Source organism: Chiloscyllium punctatum, chromosome 6 (assembly GCF_047496795.1).
Source record: "Chiloscyllium punctatum isolate Juve2018m chromosome 6, sChiPun1.3, whole genome shotgun sequence".
Lineage (NCBI taxonomy): Eukaryota > Metazoa > Chordata > Chondrichthyes > Orectolobiformes > Hemiscylliidae > Chiloscyllium > Chiloscyllium punctatum.
The window spans coordinates 29,703,915-29,719,065 of record NC_092744.1 but is presented as its reverse complement, the minus strand read 5'-3'; the positions used below and the strand labels follow the sequence as shown (position 1 = coordinate 29,719,065).

At 41.3% G+C, this 15,151-nt stretch overlaps 1 protein-coding gene across 2 annotated transcripts in view; it reads left to right on the top strand.

Annotated features, from left to right (window-relative positions):
- The first annotated feature begins 4,093 nt into the window (after positions 1 to 4,093).
- The window catches only part of LOC140478821 (D-beta-hydroxybutyrate dehydrogenase, mitochondrial-like), a 39,752-nt gene continuing 28,694 nt past the window's right edge, over positions 4,094 to 15,151 (top strand). The window contains exon 1 of one of the 2 annotated variants that reach the window (XM_072572233.1): positions 4,094 to 4,413. In XM_072572233.1, coding sequence (XP_072428334.1) covers positions 4,201 to 4,413 — 213 coding nt within the window. In that variant the 5' untranslated portion in view covers positions 4,094 to 4,200. The remainder of the gene's footprint in view (positions 4,414 to 15,151) is intronic. The other variant, XM_072572234.1, reaches the window with a different exon arrangement.

Below are 15,151 nucleotides of genomic sequence, written 5' to 3'. Positions count from 1 at the left end.
TGGGATAGCATTTTTATTAAAGACAATTCAGGCAATACTAAGGAAAGATATTGGCTCGGAAAATCATGACATTGAATCTGTACAGATGCTGAAAACAAAAACACCATGAGACAGAAAACATTGTTGGGGATTGTCTGTAGAAGCATAGAATCGCTACAGTACTGAAAGAGGTTATTCAGCCCATCAAGACCACTCTGATCCACTAAAAGCATCCCACCCAGACTCTTACCCTATCTCTTTAACCTTTCATTTCCCATGGCTAATCCACCTAGCGTGCACACCTTTGGGCACTCTGGACAACTTAGCATGGCTAATCCAACTAACCTGTACATCTTTGGACTATGGGAGGAAACCGGAGCACCTAGTGGAAATCCACTCAGACATGGAGAGAACATACAAATGCTCTACATACAGTTACCCAAGGCTGGAATCAAATCAGAGTGTCTGGTGCTGTGGAGCAGCAGTGCTAACCACTGAGCTACCATGCTGACCTAAATGTAACAAGCCCCAGGGTTGTTGATTTGTTATCATTCATGCGAGCATGGAAATCACTGGCCAGGCCAATATTTATTGCCCATCTCTAATTGCATAGCAGGCAGTTGAGAGTCAACCATATTGCAGTGGGTCTGGAGTCACATGCATGCCAGATTTCCCTCTCTGAAAGACTTTAGTGAACTAAGTGGTTTTTCCAACAATCGGCAATGGTTTCATGGTCATTATTAGATCTTAATACCAGATTTTTTTTGAATTCAAATTCCACCATTTGCTATGGCAGGATTTGAACCTGTGTCACCAGGGCGTGACCTGGGTTTCTGTATTAAGAGATCTATGACAATACCATTAGGCCATTGTCAATAGTGGAGATTTAAAGGAAGGCAATAAAGAAAAACCTCAGGCTGCAACTGTAATCATGAGTGACTACAGAACGATTTCCTGTAATGTGCACATGGTGTTTTTTCAGACCAAAACACTGAGGAGCCAGTTGGAGAACAGCATATTCTAGGATGGGTACAATGCAACAAGAAAGGATTAATTCACAATCTTGTGGCACAGGTTCCTCGAGGAATAGTGACCATTATACAATAGAACTCTTCATTAAGATGGAGAGTGAAGTAGTTAAATCTGAAACTGAGGTCCTAAATATAAAGGGAACTAAGAGGGAAAAAGGTGCAGATTGGGAACCTGACTAAAAGGGTTGATAGTGGATACCATGGTTTATATTTAAAGAATGTGGATATGAATTGCAGCAATTATTCAATCTTGCCTGTTGTCAAAAAGGAAACAGGCAAGGTGGGTCACCCATAACTAAGAAAAGAAATTAGAGATAGTATTACAGCCAAACAGGAGACACAAAACTGCCAGAAAATGCAAATCTGAGAATTGGGAATATTTTAAAATTCACCAAAAGAGGGCAGAATGATTGATCAAGAGGGTGAAAAATATGAAAGTAAAATTGCAGGGAACATGGAAATTGACACATGCCAAGCCCTTCATTCCCAGGATCATTCTTGTAAACCTTCTTTGACTCCCCATATTCACCAGCATGTCTTTTGTTAGACACTGGGCCCCAAACTGCTCATAATATTCCAAATGCAGTCTGATTAGAGTCTTACACAGCCTCAGTGGTACATTTCTGCTCTTGTTTTCTAGCCTTGTTGAAATGAATCCCAACATTACATTTGCCTTCCTAACCACACAACTGAACCTGCATGTTAACATTTAAGAGAATCCTGAACTAGGACTCCCAAGTCCCTTTGCATTTTAGATTTCCATGGCATTTCTCCTGTTTAGAAAATAGTCTATTCTTCCTATCAAAATGTACAACCTACGCTTTTGCACATTGTATTCCATCTGCCACTTATTTTCCCACTTCCTGACTATGACTAAGTCCTAGCGACCTTTGAGAAGATTTGTAGCTCAGGTTGATAAGTTGGCTTGCTGAGCTGGAATGTTTGTTTTCAGATGTTTGTGACTAGGTAACATCATCAGTGAAGCAAGCTAACTTACATACTTATGAATAAGTCCTTCTGCAGCCTGCCCATTTCCTCAACACTACCTGTCTCTCCATCTTTCTTTGTGCCATTTGCAAACTTAGCAAAATGTCTTCAGTGCCTTTGTCCAGTTTGTTAATATAGAACATGAATAGCTATCGTCCCAACACCGACCCCTGCAGAACTAGCCTCTCGCTGCCATCCAGAAAAATACACCTTTACCTCCACTTTCTGGTTTTTGCCAGTCAGCGAATCCTCTATCCATGTCAGAACCTTGCCCCAAACACTGTGGGCTTGTCTTATTTCGTAGCCTCTTGTGTGGCACCTTACCAAAGACCTTCTAGAAATCCAACCAGATCATGTCAATGGCTCTCCTTTGTCTAATTTGCTCATTACCTCCTCAAAGAATTTTATCAGATTTGTCAGGCATGACCTTCCCCTGACAAAGCCATGCTGACTCTGTCCTGTTTTATCATGCACTTCCAAGTACTCTACAATCCCATCCTTAATAATGGATTTCAAAATCCTACTAATGACTAAGGTCAGGCTGACTGTCTATAGTTTCCTGACTTCTGCCTTCCTCCCTTGAGTGAGTGAACAGACACATGGCAGGTGCAGTACAATGTAGCTAAATGTGACATTATACAATCCCTTGTAAAAAAAAAGGTAAGGCAGAGTATTGTTTAAATAGTCATATATTGGGAAATGTGGATGTACAAATGCTGAACAAAAAAACCCTCAGAACAGCAGATGCTGGAAATCAGAAACAAGAACAGAAACATGCAACTTTGTTGGAAAAGCTCCGGTTTGGCAGCATCTGTGGAGAGAAAGCAGAGTTAAAATTTTGGGCCTTGTGACCCTTCTTCAGAACTGAAATGTTAACTCTGCTTTCTATTCACAGATGCTGCCAGACCGGAGCTTTTCCAACAATTTCTGTTTTTGTTTCTGATGTCCAGCATCTGCTGTTCTGAGTTTTTTTTTGTTCAGCATTTGTACATTCACATTGCCAGACCTGCTGATCTTTCCAGCAATTTCTGTTTCGGTTTAGGATGTACAAATGCATCTGGGTGTGTCTTTGTACACCATCAATTACAGTAACCAGGTAGGTGCTGTAAGCAATTATGAAGGCAAATGGTCTGTTGGCCTTCACTGCAAGCAGACTTGAGTTCAGAAGTAAGAATGTCGTACTGCCGTTATATGGATCACTTTGGTGAGCCTGCACGTGGAGTATTGCATGCAGTTTTGGTCTGTTTACCTAAGAAAGGATACATGAGCCATAGAAGCAGAGGTTCAGTAGATTGATGCTGGGGATGGCAAGATTGTCCTGTGAGGAAATGTTGGTTTGACTGGGCCTGTATTCACTAGAATTTAGAAGAATGAGAAGGAATCTGATTGAAACATATAAAATTCTATTGAGTTTGGACAGGGAGGATTGTTTTTCTGGTTGGGGAGCGTAGAATCAGTGTCACAGTCTAGGGATTTGAAGTAGACCATTATTTTCAATATTTTAACATCTAGTAATGTTCAAATAAAATGAAAAAAAATTCAATAAGCCTATGATTTTTCTCTTGCGTTGCATATAGGGTTGTGGGGATTTACTCTCAATCCCTGTTCATTATCACATGGCATGCTGCCTGTGGGATTTTGTTACGTGCAAATACTTTTCGTACAGCTTTTCAAAAGTGCTTCATAGAAGTAGTGGGCTTTTGAGATGTACCGACAGGAGGAGAAGCACCATGGAAGTGGGAAGTCTTTCTTTCAAAGAGTAATAAATCCAGAACTGTTTATTTCGGGTTGGCAAACGTCAAAGTTGAGTGTTGGATTTTTGTGATGGGTTGTGGGTGGATGGTGTGAAGATGTGGTCAGCCAAGCGGAATAAACTGGAGAGGCTCAGTGGTCTGCTCCTATTTTCACTAAATCACCAAACTGTCTTAAACTAGTTAGCCGAAGTGTTCAATTATGATGAACGATCGGAAAGCATTCCCTCGCCGTGTCAGTGGACTTGCGGTCTGTCACACTCCTGTTGGTGAGCAGATACAGTAACGTTTTCATAAGATTTTACACACGGAAGTGATCTCATTCTTCGTCCGGATTGAGTGGTTTGTAGAGCGGAGTGGGAGGGGGAATGAATCCTGAGCTGCGGTAGGGACTCCGAGGACAGAGCAGTTACGTTGTTGTGGAGCGGAGCCCTGCCCAGGGCGGCGGCGAGATGTCCAAGACCTCCTATGTGCAGATGGCCTTCATGGTCCTGTTTTCATTCCTGTTGACCCTGGGCTTGGGCTTGTGGCTCCCCGAGGTTCTCAGTGCTTTTGTCCAACTGTTTGGTTTGAAGGAGGATATGGTGACTCACAGTATCGTGGTGATGTACCTGGTTTTTGTGTTGTACTTGGCTATGCCCTCTCTACCGCGGGGCTCGGTGAAGGTAAACGCTTATCATTTGTTCAGTCACGTTAAATATGATTAAATGCTGCTAGGAATTTTGTCCCGGTGCAGGCGATTCGTTACTCTCTGGCATTCTGTCAAATTAGTTTCTTCATTCTTTACGTTTATGACCCTCCTGAAGTGACAGGAGGAAATAACCATTTGAAATGCCTACACGGTAACGCTAAGGATGAGTTACCCAGGAATAACCTTTTTGCTTTAAACGGGGAATCAAATCTGTTATAACTTCCTGAGTACCTGGCCTCGCTTTGCATGTTATGTCACTTTCTCAAACTTTCTAACTCACTGCGGCATGACAGCAAGGTTTTCTTTATCACTGTTATATTTCCTGGAAGTCTATTGATTACATTTCGTGTGAAGGACCAGTTGCAATCTGTGATCCCTTGCCCTCCTAGCTTTGTTTATTCTGCCATTCAATATCAGGAAGATAAATACAAACAGGGAGGATGTTTTAAGCACGTAAACTGCCACTTTTAAGTGTTACTATCTCCACTATTAGGTACATAGAGATATGCAGCATGGACCATGCTGACCAGATATCCCAAATAAATCTTGTCCCATTTGCCAGCGTTTAGCCCATATCCCCTTTTGGATGGTATGGTGGCTCAGTGGTTAGCACTGCTGCCTCACAGCACCAGGCACCTGGGTTTGATTCCAGCCTTGAGCAACCTGTGTAGAGTTTGCACATTCTCCCTGTGTCTGTGTGGGTGTCCTCCAGGTGCTCCGGTTTCCTCCCACAGTCCAAAAGATGTGCAGGTTAGGTGAATTGGCTATGCTAAATTGCCCATAGTGTTCAAGGATGTGCAGGTTAGGTGCATCAGTCTGGGGTAAATATAGGGTGGGGAAATGGATTTAGGTGGGTTATTTTTCAGAGGGTTGTTGTGGTTCTATTCTCCGAGCTGGGGATGTCTAGGTGACATCCTCAGTGCTTGGGAACCTCCTGTGAAGCGCTTCTGTGTTGTTTTCCCTGGCATTTATATTTATACAATAAATGCCAGAGGAAACAACACAGAAGCGCTTCACAGGGGGCTCCCAAGCACTGAGGATGTCACCTAGACAGGGGACGAAACGTCTGCAACACAAATTCCCAGCTCGGTGAACAGAACCACAACAACGAGCACCCGAGCTACAAATCTCACAAACTTTTCAGAGGATTGATGTGGACTTGTTGGGCTAAAGGGCCTGTTTCAATGCTGTTGGGATGCTAAACAAAATTCTAAACTGTTCCTATTCACATACTCATCCAAATTGCTTTTCAAATGTTGTAATTGTATCAGTCTCCAATACTTCCTCTGGAAGCTTATTCCATACATGGACCACCCTGTACAGCTGTATGGAAAAGTTGCCCCTCTCATTGATTTTAGATCTTTCCCCTCTCACCTTAAATCTATGCCCTCTAGTTTTGAACTTCCCCACCCTGAAGAAAATACTTTGTCTATTTATCCTATCCATGTTCTTCATGACTCTATAAAACTCTATAAGGTCACCCCTCAGCCTCTGATGCTCCAGGGAAAACAGCCCCAGTCTCTTCAGTCTCTCCCTAGGTTCAAACCCTCCAACCCTGGCAACACCCTTGTTAATATTTTCTGAACAGTTTCAAGTTTCACAACATCCTTCCTAGAGCAGGGAGACCAGAATTCCAAAAATTCATGACCTCCCAACTCCTATACTCAACGCATTGACCAATAAAGTCAAACATACCAAATGCTGCCTTCACTATTGTAGCTACCAGCGAATCTACTTTCAAGGAACTATGAACCTGTACCCCAAGGTTTCTTTGTTTGGCAACACACCCCAGGACTTACTGTTAAATGTGTAAGTCCTGCCTGATTTGCCTTTCCAAAATGCAGCACCTCACATTAATTTAAACTCCATCTGCCACTCCTCGGCCCATTGGCCCATCTGATCAAGATTCCATTGTACTCATAGGTAATCTTCTTCACTGTCCACTACACCTCCAATTTTGGTGTCATCTGCAAACTTAGTAACTATACCTCCTATGTTCATATCCAAATCATTTAAATAAATGACAAAAGCAGAGGAGCAAGCACTGATCCTTGTGGCACACCACTAATCACAGGCCTCCAGATGGAAAAGCAACCCTCCATCTCCACCCTCTATCTTCTATCTTCGAGCCAGTTCTGTATCCAAATGGCTTCTCCCTGTATCCCATGTGATCTAACCTTGCTAACTAATCTACCATAAGGAACCAAATAAAATGCTTTGATCTCATCAGTCCTCTTCATTGCTTCTTCAAAAAACTCAGTTAAGTTAGTGAGACACACTTTCCGAAGCACAAAGCAATGTTGACTATCCTAATCAGTCTTTGCCTTTCTAAATGTATGCAAATTCTATCCCTCAGGATTCCCTCCAACAACTTGCCCATCACTGATGTCAGGCTCACTCACATATTGTTCTCTGGCTTTTCCTTACCACCTTACATAGTGGCACCACATTCGCCAACCTCCAGTCTTCTGGCACCTCACCTGTAACTATTGATGATACAAGTATCTCAGCAAGGGGCCCAGCAGTCACTTGCCTAACTTCCCAAAATGTTCGTGGGTACACCTGATCAGGTCCTAGGGACTTATCCGCCTTTATGCGTTTTAAGCTGTCGAACACCACCTCCTCTGTAATATGGACATTTTTCAAGATGTCACTATGTATTTCCCCACATTCTATATATCTTCCATACCCTTCTCCACTTTAAACAAAATACTCATTTAGTATCTCCCCCATCTCCTATGGTTTCACACATATGCAGCCTTGGTGATCTTTATGGGGCCTTATTCTGTCCCTAGTTACTCTTTTGTCCTTAATGTATTTGTGGAATCCCTTTGGATTCTCCTTCAGCCGATTTGCCAAAGCTATCTCAAGTCTCCTTTTTGCCCTCCCGATTTCCCTCTTAGGTATAGGGCAGCACGGTGGCACAGTGGTTAGCACTGCTGCCTCACAGTGCCAGAGACCCGGGTTCAGTTCCCACCTCAGGCGACTGACTGTGTGGAGTTTGCACATTCTCCCCGTGTCTGCGTGGGTTTCCTCTGGGTGCTCCAGTTTCCTCCCACAGTGCAGGTTAGGTGAATTGGCCATGCTAAATTGCCCGTAGTGTTAGGTGAAGGGGTAAATGTAGGGGAATGGGTCTGGGTGGGTTACGCTTCGGCGGGTCGGTGTGGACTTGTTGGGCCGAAGGGCCTGTTTCCACACTGTAAGTAATCTAATCTTTATACTCTTCTAGGGGTTCACTCAATCCCAGCTGTCTATATCTGACATATGCTTCCTTATTCAACCAAAACCTCAATTTCTTTAGTCGTCCAATATTTCCTACACCTATCAGCCTTGCCCTCCACCCATGGTAAAAAGCAACATTTCTCATAGTGCCTTTCTCTTATGCTAGTCTAACAACTCTTCCATATAGAAACATATTGATGTTATATCATGGTCACATGCCATTGAGTCTCATCAGTCTTATTGCTGTTTCTCCTCATACAATCATGGGGTTTCTAGCACTAAAAAAAGACCCTTCAGCCCATTGAGTCTGTGCCAGTCAAAAGCAACCACCTAGCCATTCTAATTACATTTTCCTAGCACTTTGCCCATAACTTTGATTGCCTTGACACCAAAAGTAAGCATCTAAATACTTCTGAAATGTTATGACAGTTTTTGCCTCTACCATCTTTATTGTTCCAGATTCCCACCACCCTCTAGGGTGTTGAAATTTTTTTTTTCTCATATATCCTCTGTAAACCTCCTTCCCCTTATTTTAAGTATATGCCTCCATGCCATTGATTCCCTCTACCAAGGGAAAAGTTCTTTTCTGTCTCTCCTAGCTATGCCCCTCATAAGTTTATGCATCTCAATCATGACACTCCTCATTCTGCTGTGTTCCAAGGAAGACAACCCCAGTGTATGCAATCTCTCCTCACAAAACTCACCAGTCCAGGCAACATCTGGTAAATCTCCTCTGGACCGTCTCCAGTGTTGTCACATCCTTTCTATAATGTGAATTCCAGAACTGCGCACATTACTGCAGCTGTGTTCTCGTCAACATTTTATACAGCATAATTTCTCTGTCCTTAAACTAATGGCAAGCATCTCATATGCTCTTTCAAATACTTTGTATCCTTGTCCTGCTACACAAAGGGACCAGTGGACATGCACACCAAGGTCCCTGTAATCCTCAGTGCTTCTGAGGGACCAACTGCTCATCATATATTGCCTTGCTTTGTTTGCCTTGCTTGAGTTTGTCACCTCACATTTATCCAAATTGAATTTCACTCGCCACAGATCACCCTGTCCATATCCAGTAATCTAAGGCTATCCTCACTATTTACTGCCCCACCAGTGTTTTTATTAACTGCAAACTTATTGATCAACCCTCCAATACTCAAGTCTAAACCATTTATGTGTACTGCAAACAGTAAGGATCCCAACACTAATCCCTGTGGAACTCCATTGGACATAGGCTTCCAGTCACGTAAATATCCCTCAACTGTCACCCTCTCCTTCCCACCACTCAGTCATTTCTAAATTGAATTGGCCAAATTTCCTTGGATCCTAGGGGTTCTTAACTTTGCTGTCAGGCTCCCGTGCAGGGCCTTATCAAAAGTCCTGCTGAAGTCCAAGCAATCTGTGTCAAATGCAATGCTCTCTGCTACACACCTGGTCACCTCTTTGAAAAATGTAATCAAGGTGGTCAGATATGACCTCTCCTTCACAAAACCATGCTGACTGTTCTTGATTAATCCATGCCTCTCCAAGTGCAGATTAATTCTATCTTTTAGAATTGCTTCCAATTGTTTTCTCCATCACCAAGGTTAGAGTGACTGCCTGTAGTTTCCTAGCTTATTACTTCTTCCCTTCTTGAATAACAGTATCCCATTGCCTGCCGTTCAGTCCTGTGACATGTCCCATGTGGCCAGAAGGGAATTGAGAATTATTGTTAATGACTTTGTTAATTCCTCTGTTGTCTCATACAACAGTCTGGGATAAGTATTTTTTCAAATTCATTCGTGGACATAGACATCGCTGACTGGCCAGCATTTATTACCCTTGAGAAGGTGGTGGTGAGCTGCCTTCTTGGACTCCTGCAGTCCACGTTCTGTAGATTGACCCACAAGGCCCTTTGGGAGGGAATTCCAGAATTTTAACACCACAACAGTGAAGGAAACACAGTGTCTTTCTTAGTCAGGATGGTGAGTGACTTGGAGGAGAACTTGCAAGTTGTGGTGTTCCCATGTATCTGCTGCCCTTATCCTTCCTAATGGTAGTGGTTGTGGGTTTATAGGGTGCTGTCTAAGAATTTTCGATGAATTTCTGCAGTGTATCTTGTAGATAGTCACAGCAGTGTATACTGGACATCAGTGGTGGAAGGAGTGGAAATTGTAGATGTGACATCAGTCAAGCAGGCAGCTTTGTCCTGGATGGTGTCAAACTTTCTGAGTATTGTTGGAGTGCACCCATCCAAGCAAGTGCAGAGTATTCCATCAGAATCCTGACTTCTGCCTTGTTGATGGTGGACAGGCTTTGGGGAGTCATGAGGTGAATTACTTGCTGCTGTATTCCTAGCCTCTGACCTACTCTTGTAACCACGATGTTTATATAACAAGTCCACTTGAGTTTCTGGTCAATTGTAACCCCAAGAATGCTGATACTGGGGAATTCAGTGATGTAACACAGTTGAATATCAAGGGGCAGTGAATAGGTTATCTCTTACTGGAGATGGTCATTTCCTGACATTTATTTGGCCTGGATGTTACTTGCCACTTGTCAGCCCAAGCCTGGATATTGTCTAGATCTTGTTGCATTTGAAGATGGACTGCTTCAGTACTGGAGGAGTTGTGAATGGAGTTGAAAATTAGTGAGCATCCCTACTTCTGATCTTATGGAGAGAAGGTAATTGATGAAACAACTGAATGTGGTTGGGCCTAGGACACTACCCTGAAGAACAGTTGTAGAGATGTCCTGAAAGTAAGATGATTCATGTCCAATAACCATAGCCATCTTCCGATGCGTTAGGTATGACTCCAACCAGAGGAGAGTTTGCCCCTTAATCCCCATTGATTCCAATTTTGCTAGGGATCCATGATACCACACTCAGTTGAATGCGGCCTTGATGTTACGGGCTGTCACTTTCACCTAACCTCTGGAATCCAGCTGTTTTGTCCATGTTTGGGCCAAGGCTGTAATGAGGTCAGGAGCTGAGTGGCCCTGTTGGGAACAATCCATAACAATGTCAAACTTAATGGAGTTATGACTACGGTCTGCAAAATGGCTTACTGCTGATTCTTCAGTATTGGTAGGAACAATCCATAACAATATTGAATCTAATGGAGTTATGATCACGGTCTGCAAATTGGTTGACTACTGATACTGCAATCATATGTCTAACTGCATTAACTAAAATTAAGTTCAGGACCACCCAATCTATTGTAGGCCTTCTGTGTTCTGACTTAAAAATCTTTTCTTGATGCATTTTAAGAATTCTGCCCTCTCTAAACCTTTTTATACTGTAACTACACCAGGTAATATTGGGGAAGTTGATCTGAAAACAACTAGTACATTCACTATATTTCCTCAATCTATCAAATCTGTTATCATCTTTAGGCATTCTATGAAATTTCTCTCGGGTTATGGCTTCTGATTCTTTTCAATATCATTCTCTCTTAATATCTGCTAATTTCATGCTAGTTAAGGATTCTAGAACATCCAGATTGTTATGCTGGCCTGTAATTGTTTCAATTAGCTTTGTCTGTCTTTTCAAAAATGGGTACTACTTGGGACTCTTTTCAAACTCAATACAGCTCTGAATTATAATTTCCAAGGCCCCTACAATTTCTCATTCAGCTCCTTCAGGTTCCTGGGATATATTCCATTGGACTCTGGTCCCTCACTCTACATAACTTATTGAAAAGAAATTGCCATTTCACCATCTCTATATAAGTAGTTTAGTTCTCAACTGCTCCAGAATTCACCTTTTTGATATTTCTGTCTTGCACGTTCTTCCATTTAATGAAGACCAGTTCAAAGTGACATGACTTTGTTTCCACTAGAGTCTGTTATCTGAAACAGAAATGCCCATGTTATCTCCCGTTACGTAAGAAACTGGATATGGCTATTGTGGTGTTGAAGAATCCACAGACCTCTATTACAAGTAGATGTGACATGCAAGCATTATATTCACAGGCACATTGGTTAACATGAAGCTGGAAAATTGTAACTACACCAGGTAATATTGGGGAAGTTGAGCTTTCATTACTGTGTCATTCCACAAGTGATTCTGGCATAAGATAGCATATTTGACCTTTATAGCCTCTGATTATATGCTATGATGGCATGAGCATGTCTCTTAAACATACTGACTCTGAGATCTAACATAATACAAACTAACTTATTCAACTATCCCATATTTTGGAATGCCATCATAAGTTGGCAATCTGCTGCTGCTGCCTGGGCTCTTATCTCACTTCGAATAGTTCTGTTTCTATTGATTTAGGAAAAAACTATTTTTAAAATGTGGGCATCGACCTAGTTATCTAGTTGCTCCTAGACAGTGATGGGATGTAGCTGTCTTGAAACACCGGTGGTTGTTTGGTATGATTTTGTAGCTTGTTAGTTCACTTAAGAGGATATGTAAGTCTCATATAGGGACATCACTGTATGGATAAAATAAGGCAAGATAGTTGGGTTCTTTCCTCAAAGAACATTTGTGAAATAGTTTGCTTTTTCAACAATCCAGCAGCTTTTACCAATGCCAGCTTTTTACTTTCAGATTCGTTTCAACTGTTTTCAAGTACAGGCAGCTCCTTGGTTGCAAATGTGTTCTGTTCTGGAGTCTGTTCAAAAGTTGGTTTGTGCACAAGTCTAAACACAATACAGAACAATGTGAAGTAGCTGTTTGTAAATTTGGAAATGTTCATATGTCAGAACTTTAAAATTATACAGCCGCATGGGAATGTGTTCATAAATTGGGGACCCCCTGTATTCAAACATGAAGAGATATTAAGGGAGAGAATATATCTGGAAACAATAAAAAAAGGGAACAACACAGCTATCACCTTTTATGGTAAAAATGTATTAAAGACCTCAGGAGAATGCTCATTTACTAACCTGTGATAACCTACAGGTGATAACCGAGAAGGAAGTTGTTGAAATACTATACCACTATTTTTACATTTGTGTTTCAAATAAAGAATGCAGAAACATTTCAAACAGGAAGAGACGACTAATGGTGAGAGAAGATTAGAAATGGCTAAAATCACATGGAAACATGTTAAGGAAGTTGCAGAAATGCAAGATAAACACTGTCAGAGCTCGGATAGTTTTCCGTAGAGAGATTTGAAGTTGTCTCCATAGTAATACTTCCTGAAGTCTTTGGACCTGCAGAAAATTCCAAGTAATTCCATGATCAGAAAAAGTGTTAAGAATGACTGTTAACATGCAGATTTTATGAAAAGGTATAATTGCACAGGAATATTAGAATTGTAATGACAGATGTCAAAAAATGACAGTCAGTATGGCTTTTGAAATGGCAATTCACGATTAATCCACTCACTGGATTTCTTTGAGGATGTTGGGACTGGGTGGATGGAGTGAGATAGTTGATGTATATTGAGTTTCAGAAAGGAATTTAACACTGCCAACTACTGCAGAAGATTAGTGCTTGTAGAATGTATTGGAGCGTATCAGCCTGAATTATAAATTAGTTGGTTGCTTGTGATCCAAACTCGAGTACCTGTGTGGTGACTGATCACTGATGGTGTGTTATCGAGGTTAGTGTTATGAATGTTAGTCATTTATATTTGTGGATAATTTTGAATTATGTCCCAAATATTTAAAATACAAGGCATCAAACTGGGCATAGTTGCAAATGATCATTACAAATTTAGAGCCAGCTAAATGTAACTAGAAAAACTAAAGGTACGGATTTTAACTTATGGTAGGATTGGTGCTTGTTGCAGACTGGTGGGTTATTGGGATGAGTGAACAGTTTCAATGCTGAGGCCTGTAAGAGTTTAGCTTCAGGGTTTCATTTCCAATTGCAGTCTGAAATGCTGGTTCATGCAACAATCCAATCTTGCATATGTAACTAAAGTCCATGAACTAAAATCTCAGCACTTTCCTGACAAGATTGCAACTCCACTGTTGAATAAGGGTCTGAAAGAGTTAATGCTGACACATGCAATAAGCTCCACTCACCATGATGATGGATTGAGGGATTGCAAGGAAATAATCTTGAAGGTGTTACAGAAAATCACCAGACCGTTTAAAATGACAATTCACAATTAATCGACTGACTGGATTCATTTGAAGATATTATGGAGTGAGATAGTTGATGTTGAATTCTTGATTTTGGTAACAAATTTAACACTGCCAAACACCAAAGAAGATTGGTGCCTATAGAATATATAGTGGTTCATTAGCCTGAACTATAAATGGGTTGGTTGCTTATGATATATATTAGAGTAGTCGCGTGGTGACTATGGATTTGTGAGCAGAGCGGCTTAGCATCTGCTCCTTGGATGCTGCCTGAACTGCTGTGCTCTTCCAGCACCACTAATCCAGAATCTGGTTTCCAGCATCTACAGTCGTTGTTTTTACTAAGGTGTGAGAACTGACATTTGGTCTTCTCAAAGTTTTATAACATTGTCTATCATATCAGTGTAACTTGAAACTAGTGGCTAACATACAATAAACTATATTACAATAAACTCTTCTAGTTTGGCCTGGAAGTGATTTTCCTCTACCACGTTGGATGAAGCAATCTCTGTAGTTTTCTACACTTAAAGCACCCTTTCTCTTGATGCATTATAAGTGAATTGGCATGCCCTTAAAACATCTCTCTGAAGGACTCCACGCCTAGCAGCAGGCAGATGTGATAAATCAGGCAACAGGAGTTCACCAGCCTTTGGAAGTGGTCACTATCATGAGGCTTTTTCATGTTGATAATGGCTGGAGGGTGGATGGTGGTGGTTAAGGGTATAGGTGTGAACTAGAGTTGGCCCACTGGAACCTAGAGGGATGCTGCTGACCCATCAGAAGCGAAAGAAAATTTTTAAAAATGTTTAACCTCATTGAGCCTTTTCCCGGTCCTGTAGTGAAACTTAAAATCATGGTCTATATCTGTTATGGTTTAAGGGTATGAAACCTTGGAATGAGAGTTCATAATAAAAAAAAGTGAAATACTGCTGGAAAATTCAAACAAAATAGAAAACACTTTGCAGATATCCCAGCATCTTAGGAGAGACAAATACATTTAATACTTCATCAGAACATTAGTGCAGACTAAATTGAAACATCTGAAGAGTGTTGCAACACGAGAAAGATATTTGGCTCTGACCTCGAGAGTTCTGTATGATGTTTATAGAATCACAATTTGGGCATTTTGTACAGTATTCATCAAAAGTTTAGTTTGCTTCTAAAAGGACTTCAACTTATGCAAGCAGGTGAAAAGCAGCTGCATTAAGTCCATTTACAGAAACTCAAGCGATAGCGAGATCTTAACAACACTGACACAGAAGTATTTAAGGTTAAGGATTTTGTGGAATGTTTATTTAGACAAGTTTGGCAGGCATGTCGGCAGTTCAAATAAAGGTCAGAATTTCAAATGGTGAATAACAAAGAAAAGGGTAATTCATGCATCATGTATTTTGGATAAAAATGGTGTAAGCATGTGGAACAGGCTATTCATAGTGCTTAAATAAAACAACAAACTGTGGATG